General features: G+C 37.0%; 1 protein-coding gene across 5 annotated transcripts in view; it reads right to left on the reverse strand.

The window, feature by feature from the left end:
* Positions 1-15816: 15816 nt before the first annotated feature.
* Positions 15817-27135, reverse strand: part of MCF2 (MCF.2 cell line derived transforming sequence) — a 64162-nt gene continuing 52843 nt past the window's right edge. For 3 of the 5 annotated variants that reach the window (XM_061179504.1, XM_061179503.1, XM_061179505.1), the window contains 6 exons: positions 24746-24838; positions 23165-23243; positions 22538-22598; positions 19475-19584; positions 17793-17902; positions 15845-15877 (listed from right to left, as the gene is read on the reverse strand). In XM_061179504.1, coding sequence (XP_061035487.1) covers positions 15845-15877; positions 17793-17902; positions 19475-19584; positions 22538-22598; positions 23165-23243; positions 24746-24838 — 486 coding nt within the window. Of the gene's footprint in view, positions 15878-17792; positions 17903-19474; positions 19585-22537; positions 22599-23164; positions 23244-24745; positions 24839-27135 lie in introns of all 5 variants that reach the window. The other 2 variants (XM_061179507.1, XM_061179506.1) reach the window with 1 other exon arrangement.

Here is a 27135-nt window from a genome sequence, read left to right on the forward strand (position 1 = left end):
GCTTGCCTTGAGATTTCCAGAGTTAATCTCAACCTCTTGTATGGATAAAGGTATCCGAAGGGAAGAACAGCAAGCAGACACTTTCTTATAGATAAAGAGGCAACAGCTTCTGGAAGAGAGCCAAGACCCCCTCACAGAATGAGAGTACTATTTTGAACTCCTGGCCAGATCATTTCACCTTGGAAGGAGACTGACCTCTTTTTTGCCCCCCGAACCCCACCCCCACCCTACCCCCAAGAGTTACCTCTTGATTGGAGAAGGATGGAAATAGGAATATTTTCTGTATTTCAAACCCGTGTCCCCTGCATTGACAGGTGGATTCTTAACCACTGCGCCACCAGGGAAGCCCTACTGCAGCATTTCTAGAAGTATAAGAGTGACAGCATGCAGGGCTTCCCTGGTGGCGCAGTGGTTAAGAATCCGCCTGCCAATGCAGGCGACACGGGTTCGAGCCCTGGTCCGGGAAGATCCCACATGCCGCGGAGCAACTAAGCCTGTGCGCCACAACTACTGAGCCTGCGCTCTAGAGCCCACGAGCCACAACTACTGAAGCCCGTGCACTCTAGGGCCCGCGTGCCACAACTACTGAGCCTGCGTGCTGCAACTACTGAAGCCCGCGCACCTAGAGCCCGTGCTCCACAACAAGAGAAGCCACCGCAATGAGAAGCCTGCGCACCTCAACGAAGAGTAGCCCCCGCTCGCCGCAGCTAGAGAAAGCCCGCGCGCAGCAACGAAGACCCAACGCAGCCAAAAATCAATCAATTAATTAATTAATCTATTTTTTAAAGGTTTAAAAAAAAAAAGAGATGCTGCAGTAGATAGCTTCTCCAGATCAATAACCGTGTAGCGGCTTAGGTGCTGGTGTCATAAAGTTAAGGGGTCTCACGATTTACACATGACATGCTTTAGTGAAGATCTATATATAAAAATCTATTTTCCTCTTGGAATATATTACAAAAATAAACATGCATTTTCATGATATTAAAACTCAGCTCTGAAAGTAAGTAGCCAAATTAAGAATACAACAGGTCTCTGAGAAACTCAGTGCATGCTTGTTGAATAAACCAATGGGTGAATGAAATGGAAGAAAAACAAGCTATTACTGACTACCTCAGAGCAAAACACAGTTATCTAGGGTAGGAATGAGATATTCAACCTGAACACATAGGAAATATGCCATAGAAAGGAAGAAAGACAAATACAGAGAGAATGCCTACATCCATGTCCTTCCAAGGATTATGAGAGGAGTCATTACTAATTTCTAGGAAATGTAAAAAAGAATCGCCCATAAGACCATTGTTTTAGCCTTTTCCCCTCCTGTTAACATTTTTTGCTTTTGTGTTTGTGTTCTCCAGAAGCCGTATTTACCTCTCTTATCTGTGCTTTGTATCCTTATTTAGGTAGGTATTTTATTGTTGTACCTTGGTTTTATAGTCAGCTCTTGGCTTTCATTTGGATTTCAAAGTTTTATATCTGAATCAAACTGTTGTTCTTCACCACAGGGATTTAATTCCTCTCAATATGCCTCCCATATTTTTCATTGTCCACACTCTCTTCCATATGTTCTCTTTTAGATGATTGTGCTTGAGAGCACAATCTCTGCTTTTTTACTTTAGAAAATGTAAATTTGGGTAATTGATACAGCTAAAAGCATAGCTACACATTACCTAATGGTGGGTTATAATTCGGAAATCTTAGCGCATAAGGAATAAGGAATTTTTTATTTATTTTATTTTTATTTTTTTAAACATCTTTATTGAAGTATAATTGCTTTACAATGGTGTGTTAGCTTCTGCTTTATAACAAAGTGAATCAGTTATACATATACATATGTTCCCATATCTCTTCCCTCTTGCATCTCCCTCCCTACCACCCTCCCTATCCCACCCCTCTAGGTGGTCACAAAGCACCGAGCTGATCTCCCTGTGCTATGCGGCTGCTTCCCACTAGCTATCTACTTTACATTTGGTAGTGTATATATGTCCATGACACTCTCTCACCCTGTCACATCTCACCCCTCCCCCTCCCCATATCCTCAAGTCCATTCTCTAGTAGGTCTGTGTCTTTAGGAATAAGGAATTTTACTGAACACTTACTATGGGCCTAGCACTGTGTCTGTTTCATAAGATAAAATCAGCCATGTGCTGTAACTGGCTTATACCAACTCACAAATGTGAATTTTGCACATCTCTTTCCAACGTCCAGTTCAGTGACTTCATGTCAGTAGCTTGAGATCCACCATGATAGGGGTATTTACACAACAGATATTGACAAATACTACAAATACCTTTTTTTAAGAGAGCCAGTTGTTCAACATTTATCAACATACCAATTGACACAATCTAATTATTTGATTTAAAAAATTCATCATTTTTACAGTCTTGCTACTCAGTTATTGCTGAGTGAGCACTAAATACACTGTGAATTAAAATATAAAAGCTGTTTAAGGAGCAGAATATTCATGAGCTAGAAATATTTAAAAATCAGACCTTTAAAGTTGTTCTCAGGTGGCAACAGGTAGTTATTTTGTTGCAAAATAAAAGTTTTTTTTTTTAACTTTTCTTTTTTTTTTGGCTGCGTCACGCAGCATACCAGATCTTAGTTCCCCAACCAGGGATCGAACCTGTGCCCCTTGCAGTGGAAGCACAGAGTCTTAACCACTGGACTGCCAGGGAAGTCCCATGACATTTCTTAAGTGCAAATATTTCTCCTATACAACACATTTACAGTCACACATTGTGAAGTCAATGAAGGATTATTCTATGGTAGTTTTCTGCTGGTATGTTAGTTCATAGTAATTTAAGATATTTATGAAGACTGCAGAAAAGAGTCCTTGACTGTTATTTTCAGCTAGCATGTAAGATTTAAAAAAAAAATCCCACAAGGGTGTATGGAAGGTAAGTTTGGTATAGATTTTCACTATACTTCAATCATCAGGGGACAAGACGTTATAATCCACTTTTCCAGTACTGAATTAAAGTAAGCAGAATTCTTTACAGCATGAAATGTTTCAGACATATAAAAATATAGAGAGGATAATATTCAATACCATAAACTCCCTCTGTCTCTGTCTCTCCCCTCCCCCCCACCCCATCTTCAGAGGTAGGTAGCTACCATCCTTAATTTGGTGTTCATCATTATCCAGCATATGCATATTTTACTCTAAATTATCCATTAAAAGTATAGAGTTTTGCACATTTTAAAACTATACAGATGCTATCATCTTGCATCTATCTTGCAAGATTCATTGACGTTGATAGGTGAAGCCCTAGATCATTCATTTTAACTTCTAAATAGTATTTTATTGTATGATATTTCATCATCTAGTTATCTATTCTTCTGTTCATGGTCATTAATGTTGTCTTCAAATTTTTTACTCTTCCAAACAATGCTGTTATAAACATTCTGGCACATATGTCTCCTTGAGCACATGTGTTGAGTGTTTCTCTGGGGTAGACACTTAGGAGTGGAATTGCTAAGCCATACAGTATTCACTTCAACTTTATTTGGTATTAGCAAATTGTTCGTCAAAGGGTTGTACCAATTTATGCACCAGTAGCACCGTATAAGAGTTCTTGCTTCACATTTTTTTCTAACACTTGGTATTTTTAGAAATACAGGCAGATTTTAAAGCTACTAATACTCATGTAAAATGGCTGTTTTGCATTGAATTCAGGTATTTTGAAACTAGTTCTAAATGTATAGGTATAGCTCTACGTCTTCTCCAAGGTCAGTAAAGAGACCACTTTAGCTTCTAACATTAGATTCCAAAACATCCACTAGGATTTTTCCCTTTTAAGTCATTTTTGTCATGGTTGAAAAGTTGCAGTTCACTTAGTTACTAACATTTTATTTGTTCTCATAGCTTGCCATGTAAAAGAGCACATTCACTATCAAACTGAGATAAAAAAAAAAAATTGACTTAGATAATTCTCAGCACATCGAGTTCTCTTCATGCTTCAGATCTTTCTGACTTTCACTCCAGCCTGGTTTTATTTGTTTGGTTATTTTGGGAGTAATTGAGTTAGTGAGTCTATCTCAGAAATACTTAGCTGAAACATATCTTTGAAACAGTTTACATTTTATTTGGGTTTGGGCTTAAGGAAAGTTTCATTTACCTTAAGGAATTCATCTTCACAAAGTCCAGCTTCATTAGTTGTTCTCAATGGACATTATTCCTATTTGGTGTACATTTGCTGAAATTATCTCTTCAGAATTTAAAGTGCGAATTCATACATGTGAAAATGAGGTGATCAACAAATATTAGGTAGTCCCTCACCAAGTACAAGGGAAGACTTTAGACTTGAGTGTGTCATGAGCTTTAATATAGAAAATACATTTTGAACTAAAAAGGAATTACTTTTTTTTAAAAGACTATTGTCACTTCTATTAATTTCCTTTTGAACGATATAAAGGGTTTACGTTTTGTCTGTGACACTGGTTTGTTTGTTTGTTTGCTGTCCTTGGGCAGGCCCCATAAGCCCAACTGCAAACTGATCATTCCAAATCAACGTGGGGAAGTGTACTGAAATGTAATAAAAATGACTTGTTTTGACAATTAATTGCTTGAGACTTGATTCACTGAGCACTCTGGAGTCTACTGCTCCTACAGGAAGCACGTTCCTGTGTTCTAATACCTACTAATAATAAGCATTTTTCTCAGAGAAAGTCTGTTAAGTGAAACTGGATTGATTTCTGACTAAACCTCAGACAAAATCACTGACCTAATTTCTCTTCAGGTGGAGCATTTCTCATACTCCCTTACACTTTCAAATATATACTCTGAAACTTTCTCTCTTCTTAAGAGAATACTGTAGCCTAGAAGTTGGGGAGGCTTTTAAAACAAATACATACTCTATATTGTGAGATTCATGTGTAATTTTGGAAATGTCAACAATAATACTTACTCCTCAGCCAACACAGGAATAAAGACTTGAATACACATTTTAATTTTCAAGGAGTTCTTTTTTTTATGTTTTGGTCGCCGCGCAGCATGCGGAACTTCCCCAACCAGGGATCGAGCCTATGTCCCCTGCAGTGGAAGTGTGGAGTCTTAACCACTGGACCACCAGGGAAGTCCTCAAGGAGTTCTTGAAGATGGATTAAATGCTTGATTAAGTAGTTCACCAATGGTGCTTCCTCCAAAAAGCTCAAAATAAAATTAAAGGCAAAAAAGGAACAGTTGATCCTGTCATGGGATGTTCATTAAGACATCCGAAACAATCTGAGTTTTTGAGAAATGGAAGATTCAACCAAACCAGTTTGATAGGTTTTGATTCCCCCTCTATATTAAGGCACACTTCTAGCTCCCTAATGGGCTGTGGAAGAGATTAAGTCTGGCAAACCCAACTAAGAGCCCTTTGCAAAAGCAAGCAACGGTTCAGAAAACAACTGTGGGTATCTAGATGCTTTCCAGGTTTCCTTGGGCTCCATCACATGGAAGCAGATTTTTTCAGTGTGTGGAAATATCCACTCATAAACATGGCTATCTATCTAACCCCTGAAACTGCTATCCTACAAATTTGGGTAAAGAAATTTTTTAAGCAAAACATTTTATCCTAGTTCTGGTCAGATCTCTGTGTCTCTGTGTCTCTGTGTCTCTGTCTCTTTCAGAGAAGCAAGGCTGAAAGTAAACATTTCTTTCTACATTTCCTAGCATCATTTATTAAACAGTCCCTTATTTCCCCACATGCAATGCTACATCCATCAATACAGCAAATTAAATATATGTAAGACTCTGTTTCTGGGTTTTCTTTGTTCTATTGTATTTTGTCTATCATCGAGCTCATTCTCTTTCTTTATTACAACTGTATGACAAATCTGAAGGTAAACATTTAACTCAAAATACTTACTGTGTCTTTACTGTATCACTAATAAATGAAAGGACAGGAGTTTTCCATTCTTTGACATAAATCGTACCAATGTTTTCTTAGGTCAGTCTCCCAAGGCAATAGAAATAAAAACAAAAATAAACAAATGGGACCTAATCAAACTTACAAGCTTTTGCACAGCAAAGGAAACCATAAACAAAACGAAAAGACAACCTACAGACTGGGAGAACATATTTGCAAATGATGCAACAGACAAGGGCCTAATTTCCAACATATACAAACAGCTCATACAACTCAACAACAATAAAAAAAAAAAACAAACCCATTCAAAAATGGGCAGAAGACCTAAACAGACATTTCCCCAAAGAAGAAGTGCAGATGGCCAATAGGCACGTGAAAAGATGGTCAACATTGCTAATTATTAGACAAATGCAAATCAAAACTACAGTGAAGTACCACCTCACACCAGTCAGAATGGCCATCATTAAAAAGTCTACAAATAACAAATGCTGGAGAAGGTGTGGAGAAAAAGGAATCCTCCTACACTGTTGGTGGGAATATAAATTGGTACAGCCACTATGGAAAACAGTGTGGAGGTTCCTCAGAAAACTAAAAATAGAATTACCATATGATCCAGCAATCCCACTCCTGGGCATATATCCAAAAAGATACATGCACCCCTATGTTCATAGCGGCACTATTCACAACAGCCAAGACATGGAAACAACCTAAATGTCCATGGACAGATGAATGGATAAAGAAGATGTGGTACATATATATAATGGAATACTACTCAACCATAAAAAAGAATGAAATAATGCCATTTGCAGCAACATGAATGGACCCAGAGATTATCATACTAAGTGAAGTAAGTCAGAAAGAGCAAGACAAATATCATATGATATCACTTATATGTGGAATCTAAAATAGGACACAAATGAACCTATCTATGAAACAGAAACAGAATCAAGGACATAGAGAACAGACTTGTGGTTGCCAAGGGTGAGGGGGTGGGAGAGGGATGGATTGGGAGGTTGGGGTTAGCAGATGCAAACTATTATACATAGGATGGATAAACAACAAGGTCCTACTGTATAGCACAGAGAACTGTATTCAGTATCCTGTGATAAACCATAATGGAAAAGAATATGTATTATATATAAAAAAGAATATATATATGTATAACTGAATCACTTTGTTGTACAGCAGTAATTAACACAGCATTGTAAATGAACTATACTTCAATAAAAAAAAAAAAGGAAAGGAGTTTTCAATGATACTATACTAAACCGAAAAAAATATATGAGTGAGTTTAAGGTTGGATATTTTTAATGTGGAATTAATGCAAGTACATTTACTTTTTAAGTACATTTATAACGTAATTAAAATTTGAAGACTTAAAGGGAAATTGCTGCTATGTTTCATAGTAACACACATTTATAAACCCGAAAATATTAATACAGTGCACTTACGTATACAAATACATGTACAAATATAGCATTCATTGTACAGTGATTAAAACATTAAAAGACTACACTGTATGTTTGAATATATAGAACTCAGTACTTTCTTAAATGATTAAAATCCCTAGTTTAATACCATGAAAATAAAATGCCTTGTGCAGAGGGGCATCATTATTCAAAGATTTTATCTCCTAATTCTGTCTTCTAACCACAGGGTCAGCACACAAAAGAAATGTATTTTAATATCATTTTGTTGTTGTTGTTATTGTTGCAGAAGCATTAATTGAAATATCAAACATATGGACATTTTCATGAGTCAGTTATAAATCAACCATCACAAATTCCAGCAATTTGACATTAGAAGATTTATAATTTACAGGTAACTTTGAATAAAATACAATTGGTTTGTCATATAAATGGTTACATCTAATGATACCACTGAAATAAACTATGATTTGACATTATACACAAACCTACTTAAAAGATAATTTATGTATTATATAGTTATTGTGTTGTTTTTTGTAAAACCAATCATCAAAATCCATGCACCTAATATGCCAATTTGATAGTAAAACTCACGATCCATGATTCAAAAGGCAGCAATTTCAAACCATTGTCTTCAGTGGCCCATAATATAAAATACGCCAAGCCTAAGTTCAACACTGCATGCAACAACTGGGCCTGTGCTTTAAAACAAGTGATCTCGCTGTTCACATATTTAAAAGAAGGACATTTATACATATATTATCAAAGAAAAACCACAGGAAGAAACACAATATAACTTAAGAAAACCTGCACTAGGATAGATTTTTCTAGAAAATTCAAAAGCAAGTAAAGACACTGGAAAGCAGAGCTTTGTTATAGGAACACCTCTTGTGTAAATATGAATATTTAACTTAAAGCTGTAATGTATCTAAATTTCAACGCATAAAGTGTAAACTTCAACACATCCTAACTGCAGGATTTTTAGCTTTGGGTCTTTTTAGAACCATTAAGACAGCTCTGACAACCCTAAATACCAGTCCAAGTGCAAAAAGAGGTCCTTCAGAACGTATCCCTTTGGTACATTATAGTCACATAGTTAACAAAATTAAATAATAACATACACTATCAATTACCAAAGGGGTTTAAAACCTCTGATTATCTCTTTTCTCTCTTTGGATTTTTTTCTGTTTTGTTTAGATGGAATCGGAATGCATGCCATGAAAAACCCTACTTGGAAACAAAATAACACTGCACTTTTCACCCGGGGGGATGGAAGGTGTGAAGATGGCTTCTTGCAAGAATGAGACAAACTGTGAATGACGAAGTCCACCTCAGTCCTGAGGAAGTTCTGTGAATGTCATGGGTAGCATAGGATCATCCTGACTCTTGTGCTGTTTATCTGTAGCACTTTTAAGAACTGTAATCTAGTTCATACCTCCAAAGGAAATCTCTTATTTTTTAAAGTCTATTCATTCTCCTTTAATTCAAGGGGAACTTAGTTTCCTTGTGTTACTCAGAGCAGCATCTACAAAATAATGAAGAATGATGTTAATACTCGTGACTTTTAAGGCCAAAAATGTCTGTGCTATGACTTCTAACACTAAATGTGAGGATTCAAAAGGTCCATCGTAAATTCAAAGGTGATGTCTTTTGGTTGTTTATTTTAATTTGAAAGTCGTTATTCTGTTACACAGTGATTTATTAAAGGCATCTTATTTCATGAACGGCATAACTTCACTAGAAGCAAAATAAACAGAATTCACATCTCCTAAAACCAGATTTCCCGAATATTGTATGAATTATGCTGTGTGCATATAGATGAAACATGTTAAGCACATAATTAATGGAGAGACCTTTACATTCCATTTGCCAGATTTCAAATAAGATACTCTAATACATATTTTGAAACCTAAGTGCTGTTGACAGTTGCATATGCGATCAACTTTCATTTCCTAATCCATTAATTGACACACAGTACAATATATTTTTGTAGGCCACATTATACTATTTTGCTCTATGCAATGTAATATGAGGAACAGATCTCAATCAAGACCACTTGATATAGCATTCAACCAAAATCTACCAAGTACTAATTTGTCAATTCGATCTGTCATAAATCCATGTTATTTGAAAGTAATGTATATTTTTAAAACTTCCGAAGTCAGAACTTTCTAGAGAACAGGGAACTATGGGAACTATGGGACCTTGTCACCTTATCTAGTAGCATGTCATACCAAGAGAGTAATACATGCTTTAAATGCTGATGGTATATCAATCCATTACACTTAACTCTCCTGATGACACTGCAAAAAAGAAAAGGATATTGAAAAAGTGTACTGATGGCAGAAAATAAAAATGAAAAGAATAATGTTATTTTTTCCAAATAAAGTGTATGTATGTTAACAAATGTATAGTAAGCCCTTCACTGCCTGAAAAATAAGCACAAGCCCAAAGCAGATTTAAGTTGTTTTGCCATGCACTTTTTAAAAGGTGGTAATATGCCCTAAATCTACTGTGATTAGTTACAGTAATGGAATCATTTCAAATTAAAACTAATCATATATGTAATTTTACATGTCCTGCATTACTGTTAGCTAAAATTGAATGTAATTAACTTTGTCCTGAATTAACTACGAGGACATCTGGCTCTGTATTTAAAATGATGATGATAAAAGTTATGGAAAATCTACTGCGTGTTCCTAATGTTGAATACAAATGCTAATATTATATGGAAGTTAGATGAATGCACTTGGTGTTTTCAATTTTGAATTTTGGAGACCTGAGTACAAGAAAGGCCATTATTTTCTAGTATATACACTGCACTCTTATTTCATGGCTTTATTGGTTTATAAAATATGCTTCATTAAAAAATGATTTATATATTTAATTTACACAGCTCTTCGAGCACGTATTTTAAGTGACTCATGTGTTTCTTTGTCTCTCTCTCATATTAACCACTTAAATAAGCATAAAGCAGTTGGCAGAAAGCTGGCCATATTTATTTTCAAACTTAACTCTTTAATGTGTAAGATGGAATCAGTTAATTTGAGGGGAATATATGATTCATTACAACTATCTGGCTTTTGAAAGTGTTCAAAATGTCACTATCTTAGATTTCACCTTATTCGAACACATATACATTTTTAAAGTGTAAAGTGCTCAATTAAGCATGTGCAATGTTTCTTTGTGTTTGTCTGATACTCTTCTTTTATGGTTAGTACTTTCTCTGCCCTGTATAATTAACAAGAAAGAAATGGTTAACTGCTCGAAGGCATGAAGATATTGTCCTGTGCTTTTAGAAGCTTTATGATTCTAGCTTTTATGTTTAGGTCTATGATGCAACTGAAATTAATTTTTGTGTATGGAGTGAGGTGTAGGGATGGAGGTTCATTTTTTTTTTAATGTGGATACCCAGTTGCTCCTGCACAATTTGCTAAAACAACCTTCCTTTCCCCATTCAGTTGACTTGACACCTTGATTAAACATTAATCAGTTATATATATGTGGGTCTATTTTTTTTTAATTCTTTTAAAAATTTATTGTACTTATTTGTCTTTGGCTGTGTTGGGTCTTCATTGCTGCGCGCTGGCTTTCTCTAGTTGCCGCGAGCGGGGGCTACTCTTTGTTATGGTGCGTGGGCTTCTCATTGCGGGGGGCTTCTCTTGTTGTGGAGCACGGGCTTTAGGTGCGTGGGCTTCAGTAGTTGTGGCGTGTGGGCTCAGTAGTTGTGGCTCACGGGCTCTAGAGCGCAGGCTCAGTAGCTGTGGCGCACGGGCTTAGTTGCTCCGCGGCACATGGGATCTTCCCGGACCAGGGATCGAACCCGTGTCCCCTGCATTGGCAGCCGGATTCTTAACCACTGCGCCACCAGGGAAGTCCCTGTAGGTCTATTTTTGAACTCTATTTTTCTATACTTAAACCAATACCACACTGTATTCATTACTGTAGCCTTTTAGTAGGTTTTGAAATCAGGTATGTAAATCCTCGAGATTTCTGAGATTCCTCTGTTCTAGGTTTTTTTGCCTTTCATATACATTTTAGAATATAGTTGTCTTTATTTTTTCTTCCAAAAGGCCTTGCTGAGATTTTGACTTCATTAACTGTCAATTTGGGGACAATGGATTTCTTAACAATGAGATTTCCAATCCCCGAATATGGTATATCTCTCCTTTTAGTAGGTTATCTTAAATATACCCCAGCAATTATTTGTGGTTGGCAGTATAGAAGCCCTAGACATCTGTTGTTAGATTTATTCCTATTTATTTTATATTTTATATTACTAATGTAAATGGTATTTTTTATTTCTTTTTTTTCCAATTCTTTGTTGCTAGGATATAGAATTACAATTTATTTTTATATAATTATTTTATATACCATGGCCTTATAAAATTCACTTATTACTTCTAATAGGGTCTTTTTGTGTATAGATTCCCAATGGTTTCATACATACAAATGATCTGCTAAGCATGATAGCATTGTCTCTTTTCTAATATTTTGGTTCCTTATCTCTTTATCTTGAGTTATGGCACTGGCTAGGACTTCCAATATAATGTTAAATAGAAATGGTGAGAATGAATATCCTTGGCTTATTCCCAACCTTAGGGGCAAAAGCTTCCAATATTTCATCATTAAGAATGAGGTTAACTGTGATTTTTCACAAGCACACATTATTCCCTTTATTCCTAGTGTGGTGAAAGTTGTTATCATGAATGAGTATGGAGTTTTGTCAAGTGCTTTTCTGTATCTACTGAAATGATTACATAGTTTTCCCCTTCATTATGTTAATATGGCAAATTATACTGACTTTTGAAGCATGTAATACAAGTACTTAATTTAAAGCTATACAATTCCCTACATTTCCTTCCCTCTTGAGCTGCATCCCCAAATTTTGATATGTCACATTTCATTTTCATCCAATTTTAAATAATTATAATTACTCTTGTGATTTCCTCTTCGTCCCATGTGTTGTTTAGATGTGTATTATTTAATATCCAAATATTTAGGGATAATCTATTTCTAATATAATATCTTTTGAGACTTTATATGATTCCTGTCTTCTGAAATTTATTATTTCTTTTGTGATCCAACGTATGATCTATCTTGGTGAATGTTCCATGTATACTTAAAAATAATGGTGTATTCTGCAGTTGTTGGGTGTCGATTTTGAATAAATGCCAACTGGTTCAGGTTGGCCTATCAGACTCTTCTGATTACTAATTGTCTAAATAATTCAGTAATTCAATAATTATCAAAAAAAAAAAAAACCTTTGAAAGGTGGCCCAGATTTAGGGAAACAAACAAACAAAAACACAAACAAAAAGTGACTCTATTTTGGGGATTCCCATGTGACCCAATATTTATATTGAGCCCTATCACCCTTAGATTTTGTTTCATGTCATAAATGAAATTTAGAACCAAGTAAGTTACTCCTGGCCTATTAGATTCATTTAAACACAAGGTAACATCACCTAGAATTCAAATACAAGTCCAAAACTAGGAATTCAAAGGAAATATGTACATATAATAATAATAATCTTGTTCACAAACAAATCTGTTGTTGTTGTTGTTTTTGTGCTGCCTTTTTATAGATAGCTCAGTATCAGGTGAAAAATTTATAAGAATACTGGTTTGTATACAGAAATTTCATGTACTAATGCTTGGGTTAATAGAAAGGAACATTCTCATTTCTTCGTAATATCTTCACACATTAAGTCTTGGGCACAGACACAGGGTGTATGTGTGTGTGTGTGTGTGTGTGTGTGTGTGTGTGTGTGCGTGAGCGTGCGCACGCACAAACGTGTAGCAGAAACCTACCATAAGGAAATAGCATGCTCTTAGAACTGAGTAAAAACACACTGGTGAAGCACCCTTGGACAGTAAGGCTGGTTCCTTAAAATCATATCATCAGTATTTAGTTCTGAAGGATCTCTTATAAGACAGCACTGTACATGAAACTTTCTTTCAAACCTATCAACCTTGTAGAGAAAAGTTAACATGTTTAAAACATCTCTATTCATTAATTTAAAACTATTAAGGGAAAAAATTAAATCCTAGCTAACATAATATGCTTGCAGCTCTATTTCTAAGTGCAGAGAGGTTCTTACCCTATGCCAATTACATATTTGGTGGAGCTTTAAAATTTTTAGCCTTTAAACAAATAGCATACAGTCAAGTTCATATTATACCTGTAACTTTGGCATTCCGAAACCTATAGTCACCGATTAAAACCTGCAAACTGGGGCTTCCCTGGTGGCGCAGTGGTTAAGAATCCACCTGCCAATGAAAGGGACATGGGTTCGATCCCCGGTCTGGGAAGATCCCACATGCCGCGGAGCAACTAAGCCCGTGTGCCACAACTACTGAGCCTGCGCTCCAGAGCCCGTGAGCCACAACTCCTGAAGCCCAGGCACCTAGAGCCCGTGCTCCACAACAAGAAAAGCCACCGCAATGAGAAGCCCACGCACCACAACAGAGTAGCCCCCGCTCACCGCAACCAGAGAAAGCCTGCGCGCACCAACAAAGACCCAACGCAGCCAAAAATAAATAAATTAATTTTAAAAAAAACAAACAAAAAACCCCTGCAAACTGTTCCCTGGAATCAGATCTTCTTTTCTTCTGTTTAGATTTTTCACCAACCTAAATAATAAACTAATTAGTAGCCAATAATGGTAATATAAGGTAATAAAATTAACATATACATTGCATTAAAGCTCAGATTTTCACAAACTATTGCACGTATTCAAAGACCTTCATGACACTGTGCTTGAGTCCTTTGAGTAATCTACAAAAGACTTAGCTCACTAGCAAAAATGGTTATTATGTTAATGATCCATCATTAATTTCACCAGCACTTCCCCCTTTAGGGTCAGAGTACACAGTCAATGTAGCAATTCAGTTAAAGTTATTGACACAATGAAGGCAGAATTATTTCACATAAAATTTCCAAAAGCTTTATGTAAGTTTCATTCAGTCCTCTTCCAAATAATATTTCCTTCTTGCTTTGGGTTCTCTATAATTAAACAGCATATCTGGCAGAAGCATCTTTGCAATCAGTGCTGCATAAAGTCAAATGCATGAGGATAGAATGATAAGACTAAAAAGTCAGTATTCGAACTGATAAAGCAAAGTGTGGCTATGTTGTAAAGTAGCGAACATGGTCCCTGGCACATAGTGGGCATTCATTAAACATGTGATGAATTAATGAATGACTTAAAGGACCTAATGTAATGTGATCTGTAGCCATTACAAAGCCTGATGTATCAGCTGAAACATCTGAGCCAAAGGTAAACCACAAAAGAGCATGCAGACTCATAGCATTTCATTCTTTCAAAGCATTTTTCACTCACCAAAGGTTAACATTCCTTTCAGTGAGCTATATAGGCATGGCTGAAGCAATGAAAATGAAACACTGATAAGAAATGTGTTATTTCTGCTTCTTGAGACCGTATAACAAAGATACAAGTAAAGCAGAACATTTGATTAGATATCCGTGTGCCCCAGGCGGAGGTCAACATAGTCATGGAGAATTCACCTACCATTGACCCTCAGCATCCTCATGGAGAAGCTGAATGACATCCCCATTTCTAATCAGGAGGTCTTCTGAGCCTCTCTTCCTGCAATCTGCTAGGGCTTTATATTTGCCTGGAGACTGTAAGGTTGTTTTGAAAAATGACATTACAAATTTGAATGCAAAACTACTTGCATAACTGCCTGTTCTGTGACGTACAGACTTCATTCTTTACTGCAATGGTAAATGTGGTTAGCTGCAGCAGCTTTGCAGGAACAAACAAACATAGAGCAGTTTGTGATGGCAAAAAAAAAGCAGGACGTGTTTATTTAACCTGAAGAATTCACTTTTATTTGCAAAAAGAGAATTACAGCATGAACTACACAGAAAATAACAGAGCACAACTGATTTAAGTTACATGAAAAATAAACATAAATCCAGAAAAAAAAACAAGCATGAAAATAATTTTTAAATACTGTTATTTGTAAACTACTCTCATTAAAAATAATTATCTTGGCACATAAAAAAGGCAATGGCCCTGAACAAAGATTTACTAACGCCCCCAAAAGGATTCCTGTGCTTTGTTATCGTTTTGCACAGGTAAAAATAATGGGCACAAAAGCTGAGTCCAATAAAAGCATATTAAACCATAATGTTGTGCTTTACTTGGCCTTAATCTTTTTGCAGCTATAATTTTAACTTGATTCATTAATAAGCTAAATAATTCAAGGCACACTGATTGCATTTGGTTACAAGGTAGACAGAGAAGAAATAGTAATCTTCAAGTCCAAATGTATTCTGAGATGAGAATTTTTCCAGCACAGTATCTTACACATTGAATATATGATTTTAAAGAGTAGGAGTACCATAATTAAAACTTTTTTAAAATAAAAGGAAAGAAATAATTATGTGGTGTTGATTCTTTGCACGTCCAAAGGAATTAACCTGAAAACATTATCCACATCACTCGGGCTGAACGTCTTTTGAGCAGTATTTTTATCAAATGGGCCGAGGAGCAGGCAGGAAAGAGCTACTTGCCATTTAACAGAGTAGCTTCATTAAAATAGGACAGCCATCTCCGACACGGGCCTCTACAAGGGAAGCAGCACCCATTATTTCTTGTTTTTGACTTGATAAAGCGAGGCTAAAAGATCAGCTCATTCCAACCTGTTTTGCTTTAGGTTGGGGGTTATTTAATTGAGGGGGTATGGAATGCACTATATTGTCCCTTGTATGTTTTCCTTAGTAGCACAACTCAGGGAATTCTTGGGAGAAGAGAGGAGAGCTAGTAGGTTTTTCTACATTCCCATCCCCTATGATGAAAGCATTAATCAATTTTGTATATTGGCTTTATTTTCTGACACCATAGCCGGAAAAATGCTTACTGAAGGCTTTCTCGGTTCTTGACAATCCCTTCATAGAGCATCATTTACAGCAAACATTGAAATCCCAACTGGCTTCCCTTGACTTACTGCTCACATCTGAACAGCGACCCCTCCCGTCCTCAGATAATGTTACTTCAGGAAATGAAGTTCTTTTTATTTATTCGTCTAAATCAGCAATTCTCAAAGTTTGGGAGGCTGACCCTTGGGAGTTCCAAGGGTCTGTAAGGGTCAAAGCTAAATATATTATTTGCCTTTTTCACTCTCATCCTCTCACAAGTCTACAGGGGAGTTTTCAAGAGGCCACCGAATGTGATAGCACAACAGATTGAATGCAAACGCAGATATGAGAATCCAGCTGTCTTTTCTGAAGCCAGATGTTAAAGAGATTTGCAAAAATATTTCATTTATTATTATTATTTTTATTGGCTGCACTGCGCAGCTTGCGGGATACCAGTTCCCTGACCAGGGGTCGAACCCATGCCCCCTGCAGTGGAAGCACAGAGTCCCAACCACCGGCCCGCCAGGGAAGTCCCTTATTTTTTTATTTTTTAGGCTGCAAAAATATTTTAAATGCCACTCTTCTCACTAGATTTTTTTGGTTTCAAAAATGTAAATTCATTAAAACGTTTGAGCACTGCCAGTCTAGACAACGAACGCTGGACAAATCTCTTACCAGCTCTGAGCCTCGGTCTCCTCCTCCGCCAGTTGGAGGGAATAAAGCCTCACTAAGACTATGAATATTCAGTGTGAAATCACTTTGAAAACTGTAAACGACCATACAAATATGAATTATGGTCACTGTATTATTAGTGGAAAGAATATTCTGTTGCTTTTTTAAAGAAAGCATTCCAGCATCGATGCAGCTTTGGGATTCTCCATGCCATTACTCCCTTACCCCAACACCAGAACTGCCAAACTGAATTTATTCCTCTGAAAAGCACCAAGGAACAGTCCACTACAAAGCATCATTCCCACCTCCACCCTGGTGACTTCAGAAAATTGGAGATTTATCCTAAACAGTCCTAACTCCCCTGTAATAATCCACCAGGATCCTAACAACACTGCAAACTAGTTCTTCTATAAAACACTTACTTTTACCCTAAAGCAACCTTTACTTTCATGGGGTGCCCTCTTGCTCTGATATGCTGAGATCTGTAGCATTAGCATGTTTTTTGACAGCCCACTAAAATATATTCCCCAGATGGTATTAAATAGTTTTTAATGTGTAATGTTTATTTCCTATATTTTCTAATCTGGAATCTAAACTGATTTCTAAGTATATCTGAACCTCCTTTGTGCTCTGATTTTATCTCACATGCCCAGATTGAAAACAGAGTGGTGAAGCTCAATTAAAGATAAAATTGGTCACGATATGGGACTTGGAATGATTGACTGTCTCATCAACTTCACTAGGAGCTCCATGTATAGCTCAAACAAGTTCTCACAGAGATAAAAGTGCTTACTGAATGTTCACAGTAAGACTTGTTTCAAATCTTTTGACTGTGGAAATGACCACGTGACCTCAAGGATACTGACAAAGGATTGCCCCTATGTGCCTCACCTATTTCATTAATAAAATTGCTTGAAGGGTTTTTATTTATCTTAATATGTCATTACTAACCATTAGAGGCCTTTCTTCTTCATTGTCATCATAAGAAGAGTAGAAATAGTTACTGGACCATTCCTCAGGCTCATCAGAGATTTCTGCAGGTGATGACATCTCAGTCCAAACTGTAAGAAAAACATGGAGGGTGGCAGTTACTGGTCCACCACAAGAAGAGAAGTAAAATGAAGTGTAATAATCAAGGCCATACCCTTCAATGGTCCAAGAATAATATCTTTTGTAATAAAACCTCCAATTAGGTTGTACTAGTTTAGAATTTCTGATATTTCAGAAAGGGCCTAGAATATCTACACTTCTTTTACTTTTTAGGATGGTTTCATGTTGGGGTTGGTGGGAGTTATTACAGATAATAATAAGTTAAATAACATTCCAGAGAACATTTATCCCTTCTTATAGAAAATTATCTCTTCCAAAAATTCTTTCTATAGCATTCTTCTTGGTCCCACTTAAATAGCACTTATAACATTCTACCTGGTAATACTGTTATTTCGGACTTGTCGTATCTCTTTTATTAGGCAGGAACCATGTGTTACACATTGTGTGTCTCATAAGAACCTGCCTGTAAGAGATGCTTAATTAATAAAATGCATTGAACTGGTATGGATGAAGCAATCTGATGTAGGCAGAGAAATGACAGCATTTCATCTTGGCCACACTAAACTATTCATGTAACCTTGGAAGAGCCATGTTAACTTTCTCTGACTTGGTTTCCTCATCTGTCAAATGAAGGCAGCGGTACTAGGCTCTCTCCTGATGGCTCAGGGGGCCACAGTATAGATGACCTGAGGGAAGTGACCTGTAAATGGAGAACTGAAGCTGAGCAAGGCTGTTGTTCCTTGTTTCTCCTCAGCTAGTAGAGAAGTCTTCCAGATTAAGGACCATCATATTTAAGCATTGAGTATCAGGCACCCCGTTAGGCATTTCTTCAGGGAAGTCTATGCTGTTGATCCCAGAGTTGTTGAGGTGACCCTTGCAGGTGCTTCTGAAGCGCCTTCCCTGTTATCACACTATCAAATTGAATTTTCATTGCTTGTTGCATTATCTTTCTACTCTCCTAGCTTCGCGGGGATGGCAGCTGAGTGTATCTCAGTTAGACTGTATGCCCAGAGTACTGCACAGTTCCTGGCACACAGGCTGTTATGTTCGTTAAATTAAACAAATTGTTTTAAATCCCTTTAAATGACCCAATTTGCAAAATAAAAAGAAATATTCCTGAGCTGTAAATGACTCTTCTCTATTCATTAAACTTACGGTGAGTCAAGCAAGTGTGCATCCCTTGATGCAGGATGTGTTTTATTCACCTCTGTATCCTATGCAGGAGGGGCTCCCAAACTTGAGAAGGTGCCAGAAAGAATCACATGGAGAACTTGTTACCTTACAGCTGGCTGGGTCTCACTCCCAGAGTTTTTGATTCAGAAGCTCTGGGATGGAGCCAGAGCATTTGCCTTCTTAACAAGTCCCCAGGTGATGCCGATGCTACTGGTCCACGGACCACACTTTGACAACCTCTGCTCAGCCGAGTATCTTGCATATGCACAAGACAGAAGAGCCTTCTAAAAATGGGTTAACTTTGTTTTCTCCATATAAAGTGAATAGATGGGTAGATTTCTCAAATTAACAACGGGAGGAAACAATTTGCACAGCCATGAATTCTCCCTTCGGATGAGCATTACACATACCTGTATTTGCTTCTGCCCGAACTGACGCGATGGCCTCACCGACTTCCACCATAGCGCTGGTGTGCTCCAAGTCAGTTTCCTCAGCGCCTATAAAAGCTCCCTGTTGCCTTCTGAAATAGTAAATATGTAAAAATTGGTAAGCTTTTTTTCAGTTTAAGAGTAATAAGAAATTTTAAATGGTATTTCTTCTACTAATACCATGTGTTAAGAACATAGTCTAAGAATCCATTCAAACAGAGCTGATTTTCCCCCTTATTTAAGTCTGTGTGATAATAGCTCATAATATACAAAAGCTTAAATCCTGGGATCCAAGCCAGCATGGAAAGAAAAGGCTCCCTTCTGGACCCAAGGCAGGTATATTGTTTAAAATTCCTGTTGCATATTATATTGTATACCCGAAATTTGCTAAGAAGTAAATGCTAAATGTTCTCACCACAGACACAAAAAAGGATAACTATGTGAGGTGATGGATATGTTAATTAGCTTGATTGTGTTGATTATTTCACAGTGTATATGTATGTCAAATCATCAAATTTTACTCTTTTTTTAAAATATCTTTATTGGAGTATAATTGGTTTACAATGGTGTGTTAGTTTCTGCTGTATAACAAAGTGAATCAGCTATACATATACATATATCCCCATATCTCCTCCCTCTTGCATCTCCCTCCCACCCTCCCTATCCCACCCCTCTAGGTGGTCACAAAGCACCGAGCTGATCTCCCTGTGCTATGTGGCTGCTTCCCACTAGCTATCTATTTTACATTTGGTAGTGTATATATGTCCATGCCACTCTCTCATTTCGTCCCAGCTTACCCTCCCCCCTCCCCGTGTCCTCAAGTCCATTCTCTACGTCTGCATCTTTATTCCTGTCCTGCCCCTAGGTTCTTCAGAACTTTTTTTTTTTTTAGATTCCATAAATATGTGTTAGCATATGGTATCAAATTATACTCTTTAAACGTATATAGTTTTAATTGTCAACTATAACTCAATAAGTTGGAAAAAATATAAACAACAAAAAAACCCCGATTGTTCTATGAACTTTTAACTTCAACGAATTAGGCAAAGTGTATATGAATGACAATGAAACCTCAATCTGATTAATACTGTTGAGTTGTATCAGCTACTATAGAGTCAATTGCTCCATGAACTCTAAAGACTTTACTTCCAGAATACATGATAAAACATTAAGTATTGTGAACCGTGGAAAACAAAGACTTCCACCGTGATTTTAAAATGGTTCTCCTGGGGCTTCCCTGGTGGCGCAGTGGTTAAGAATCTGCCTGCCAATGCAGGGGACACAGGTTCGAGCCCTGGTATGGGAAGATCTCACATGCCGCGGAGCAACTAAGCCTGTGTGCCATAACTACTGAGCCTGCGCTCTAGAGCCCGTGAGCCACAACTACTGAGCCCGTGTGCCACAACTACTGAAGCCTGCGCGCCTAGAGCCTGTGCTCCGCAACAAGAGAAGTCACAGCAATGAGAAGCCCGCGCACCGCAACGAAGAGTAGCCCCCGCTCGCCACAACTACAGAAAGCCTGTCCGCAGCAACAAAGACCCAACGCAGCCAAAAATAAATAAATAAAAAATAAACTAAAATGGTACTCCTAAAGCCTCAGATGAATCAACATACTTTGCACCTGATCTTAGCTACCTGTGAAAGATGATGTGCAACAGAGAAAAAGAGTATTTTTATTTTTTATTGGAGTATAGTTGATTTACAATGTTGTATTAGTTTCTGCTGTACAGCACAGTGAATCAGTCATACATATACATATATCCACTCTTTTTTAGACTCTTTTCCCATATAGGTCATTAGATAGTATTGAGTAGAGCTCCCTGTGCAGTAGGTCCTTATTAGTTATCTATTTTATCTATAGTTGTATGTATATGTTAGTCCCAATTCCCCAATTTATCCCTCCCTCACCCCCCCCCGTAACAGTAAGTTTATTTTCTACATCTGTGACTCTATTTCTGTTTTGTAAATAAGTTCATTTGTACCACTGAAAAAGAGTACTTTTAATAAGTCCTTCAATGATCCCTACATCATGCAGATGCTGCGTGGTGAATTTCTGTGCCAAGGCTTTGGAATCAGCGTGGGGATTCTTTCTGCATATATGTAAATGTTGTATGGAAACTCCACCTTTTAGGATTCCTAGGGCGGAATACAAAGGCCACATCTCTAAACCAGCAGCAAAGCTATCATTGAGGACGGCTGCCTTCCTCAAAGACGTCGTGGTTGTGTCCAGGCACAGCCCCCGCCCCCGGGATCCATACCTCCTCTCTAACTACACAGAGAGGCCAAGTCACCAGCAAGTGGTCTCCATCAAGGGACCACAAAGCTGCAGGCCAGTATTAGCTGCCAGTACTTCATCATTCTTATACCTCTCCTTCTCCAATCAGATTGAAGGTGCCCAGAAATATTTTGAAGAGAAAGCCATGAGTGTAGCCGCTTTTGCTAGCAGCCTACATGCAACTCCCCCCAGGGTATACTGAGAACAAAGCACTTATAATCGTGTTCAAAAATTAGCCCAGACTATATTTTTTTTTTTGAGGCAAGGAATACGACTTTATTTGGAAAGCTGGCAGACCGAGAAGATGGCAGACTAATGTCTCAAAATAACCATCTTATCGGGGTCTGGATGCCAGTTTCTTTTATAGAATCAGAGAGGGAAATAAAGTAAAAAGGCATAATAGAGAGTGAGAGGCGGGGAGGAAGTAAAGTAAAAAGGGCCATCAGTCTTGCAAAACATCTCCTGGGGGAGGTGATGTGTTAATTTCTTGTTTCTTGCAGCCATCCACAGGCGGATAGGGTCAAGATGTTTCCCTGAACAAAGGCACTTCCTTATATTCTTTTTAACATCAGGGGAACAGTGGGATAACTATTAAGGACTATCAGGCTCCAAGTCCAAGGACAGAACTGAGAAAATGTGTTTATAGAATTTGATGAGTTATTGCTAAAAGGGCAGGTAATTTTTGTCTGATAGTTTAATTACATTGTTTCATGTTATATACGGAAAACAGAAGATTGGAGAGTGGTATTTCTTAAAGTATAATCACTTACTCATTCCGCTGAGAAGAAAGATTCTGTTCCATTAACTGATTATGTTGTTCTTGTTTTTTAACTGTGAAATAAAACAAAGATTATATAAGCATTGTTCGGAAGCCACACTTCTTACTTCCTTGAGGACCAATGACCTTCACATATGCACACACAACCCGCCCCCCCAATCCCATGTGAGTTCACCTTCACAGACTTGAAACAGCCAGAGGGAAGGCCAGTCTGAATTTGGAATATAGGAAAGGATCGAACCATGTAATATTTTTTTCAAGAAATTCAAGTTTATAACTAGCACCACCCCCAGGCCAACATTACCAAGCACTGATTACTGAGGTCCTAAGCAGAGTTGCCTCATGGGAAGCATTTAGAATTAACACATTCAGATTGCTCTATCACTGCACCACTGCTTCTCAGGCACTAGAGCTCATCTTCCATTGTAAAATTCATTCTCCGACATAGTTTAAACAGCCTCCTGCATCTTGATCTCCTACTAATGAGTTGAACAAACCCTTTAATTATAAATAGTAGAAAGTAAATATCAGCCCCATTCCCTGTAAAAATTATCACAGAATCTGAGTCACTGAGCTGTTCTTGTACTTCTTGTTCTGGAGAATGCATGCTTGAACTTACCTGTCATAAGTTCCTGTTGCTTCAACAAAATACTTCTGATTTCTTTTAACCACGTCATCTTCACATCTACATTTGAAGCCTAAAGATTTAAAAAGCAGGAGAGGAGAGGACATGTTTCCTTTTTAAAACGATGCTTTATAATAAAATAAATGTCACTAAGTATATCAAACACGATTTACATCCTGAACCACCATATTCCAACTCTAACATTTTGATTCTTAAAACTTCTGAGAAGCAAATAAGTAGCCATCGGATTAGATGAAATAATAGCCAAAACCATTTCGAAATTGGCCTTCAATAATAATGCTCAGAGAAATGTGAAATATAAATCTCACTTATTTTTTCTGTGTAGGAGGGTTCTTTTAAATATATAAATGGTTTTATGTTTAATTTTGGTAAAACAAAACAAGTCCTACTGTTTCTGAAAAGACAATCTATTGTAGGGACTTCCCTGGTGGTCCAGTGGTTAGGACTCGGCACTTTCACAGCCGAGGGCCGGGGTTCGATCCCTGGTCAGGGAACTAAGATCCTGAAAGCCATGTGGTGTGGCCAAAAAAAAAAAAAAAAAAAAGACTCTTTGAAATGACAATATTCTCTTGAAATGTTCTAATTCCTCTCTTCTTCCATGAAACAGGTTGAAGCTTACAGCGCCTCTGGCCAGGACTTTAACCACATTCTTTAGAAAAAACAATCCGATCTGAATCATCACATCACCCTGTCTCGTAATCAGGTCCCCTCTGAATGCTGAGCACAAGAGGAACTCAGAACTGTTATAAATCTGTAACTCAAGAAACTTGATGGGGACAGAGAAGCACCGGCCAAGCTCTTGGCTATCAGCTCTTGTTGATAAGTCTCCTGGTGTCGTGGTAAAAACTTAAAGCCATAGAAAGCATCACAGACATATCTCAAGTTAAAGAAAACTTCTGCCAAGATATGGAAGCAACCTAAGTGTCCATCGACAGATGAACGGATTTGGAAGATGTGGTACATATATACAATGGAATACTACTCAGCCATAAAAAAGTATGAAATAATGCCATTTGCAGCAACATGGATGGACCTAGAGATTATATGTGGAATCTAAAAAATAAACAAACTAGTGAATATAACAAAAAAGAAGCAGACTCACAGATACAGAGAACAAACTAGCGGTTACCAGCGGGGAGAGGGAAGGGGGAAGGGGCAATATGGCAGTAGGGGATTAATAGGTACAAACTATTAGGTATAAAATGAGCTACAAGGATATATTGTACAGCACAGGGAATATAGCCAATATTTTATAATAACTATAAATGGAGTATAACCTTTAAAAATTGTGAATCACTATATTGTACACCTGTAAAATATAATATTATACAGCAACTATACTTCAATAAAAGAAAAAAAAGAAAAAAGAAAACTTGGTAACTGAGAAAATGTTTAATTGCATCACAAAGAATAATAATGAAATAATATTTAGGTAACCTACAGGAAAGGACTGAGAACTTTTGTAATGTAACCAAAATTATTTTTGTTTGCAAATTCAGACTTTTGTATCTTAAGGCAGGTTATGGTTTCTAGAATAGTTCTTAAATGACCAACCTGGACAATATAAACTTCTTCCTTCCCAGCATACCAGATTTCAAACTTGCGGTTGTCTCCTTTTACATATTCAGTGATTCCAACTTCATCCATCTACAATATATGAGTCACCATTTTCATGAGCATTTTATTCTGAAAATGAAATTACATTAAATCTACCCCCACCATATTCTAAATGAAACAATTTCTCACTTCTGCAAAATATATGTTTTATAATCAAAGAATATGAAATGATAAATACAATCAGAGACCTGAGTGTTTATATGCTTTCATTAAACTATGCACTTATATAGTACAGACTACATGCTCCATTCCAGTGAGTGAAACAAATGTTTCAAATCTGAGCATCCAAGTAGCCCACGTAAGATTGAATTCCATTATAAATTAACTGTACACTATAAAAACAAATTATTGTGTCAAACACAGAAGTAAAACTAATTAAACATTGTGGAAAAGGTCATCCAAAATTAATTTAAATGGTTCTTTTTAATAACTTTATGCCAGATAAGTTAATCTCACAAATTACTACTTATGTCTATAGAAGCCCTACAAGTTATAGACATCCAATTTATGGGTCAGGGGAGAACCAACCAGGTACACAGAAATCCCCTCTATTTCCACCAATCTCTTGGCCTCTCTAGAAAACAACCTGTCATGGGACAGTGAAGTCTTCTTGTAGCCAGTGAAAATTAGGTATGCAATATCCCTTCCTTACCATAGTTTTTCTTCTTTCATATGATTGTGCAAAGCACAAACTCTTCCATTTTCTTTCATCCTGTGCTGCTAATAGCTTGGTTAATTTCATTTTGAGCAATTTCACTCTCTTGTACACACATCCTCTTTTAGTTTCCTTCTGCCTTCTCTTTCCTTTCAATCCTTTCCTAATTAACTAAAGGAATATCTCACTCTCTGTTCCATTTACATGCCTCCCAAATGACCCTAATTAGAGCTGATAAGCATTCAAAGTAGTGCTAGTGAGATCCCCATATCAAGGAAAAGAAAAAGGATTATACTTAGAAATGAAAGAGCCTGTGACATCTACCCGGAATGTACTCAGAAGTTACTTTCAGAATGTCCAAAAATATCTTTACATTCCTACTCAACCACTCTAACTAACCTACTTTTGCTCAAACATCAGGTTTTAAGGTAAACAATAATCTCATATTCAATCTCTATTTAAATTGATTTTGTTTCAATACATGGTTTTGTTTTAACAGCATGATAAGATGGAAAGCCCATGCGCTAGCTATGTGTCCTGGTACAAGTTGTTTAACCTTTCTGAATTTCAGTTTCCTCAACTATAAAGTGGGAAGGTACCTATTTCATAGAGCTGATATAAGGATTAAATAGCATGCACTAAAGGCTTAGATAACACGACGAGTTTTTAAAAGTATGAGTTTGCTTTCTCAACTTTCCCTTATTTGAATAGCAATGGTTTTGCTATTTTTCATTGTATACATAGAGCACAGCATTATAGATTAAATGAGCTTTTTTGAGTTACTCTGGAAACCTAACCATGATAGCTATCAAACAACACTGTTCTTAGTTCTAAACAATTCACTACAAATGATCCACTGTAATACAACCCATTTGTAATTCATGGGTTGTAGATATTTTCTCAAATAACACAATATAAAGGTTTTATCAAAAGATTTTTATTCTACTTATTAAATATTTACTATACCATGAAAACTTACCTTTAGAACCTAGAGGCAGAGTTAAAGCTCTAACTATATGAATATAGTTATATGATATATAATAAATAATATATATAAAAGAACGAGGCTGATTCTACAGTTATACCCTAACTGTGGTCTCTGCCTCATCCTTCACATTTTCACTGATGATTTCTGGTAGCTATGAATATATTTTCTTTATTTTAAAGCATTTTATCTGAAGACATCTTGTTGTATGAAGTGCTCAGGGCCCCAACTTTTAACCTAATTTTCTGTCTTCAGGGTAGTGTGAAGATGTCAACTACCTTGTTAAAAGTCACCCAGTGGGTCAGAACTCTGGGATTATAACCAATAACTACCTATCTTAAGACTTTTATTAGGGAGATCAGCTCGGTGCTTTGCGATGACCTAGAGGGGTGGGATAGGGAGGGTGGGAGGGAGGCTCAAGAGGGAGGGGATATGGGGACATATGTATGCATATGGCTGATTCACTTTGTTGTACAACAGAAACTAACACAGTATTGTGAAGCAATTATACTCCAATAAAGATCTATTAAAAAAAAACTACTTGAATATTGGGAGGGAAAGCACTTGATATATTAAATGAAAAGTCCATGTTGTAAAACTGAAAAGAAAAAAGACTTCTATTTCTGTCTCTGGGATATATAATAGTTACTTCTTGGGTCTGTACTATGAAAAAATTGATCTTGGACT

Source organism: Eubalaena glacialis, chromosome X (assembly GCF_028564815.1).
Source record: "Eubalaena glacialis isolate mEubGla1 chromosome X, mEubGla1.1.hap2.+ XY, whole genome shotgun sequence".
Lineage (NCBI taxonomy): Eukaryota > Metazoa > Chordata > Mammalia > Artiodactyla > Balaenidae > Eubalaena > Eubalaena glacialis.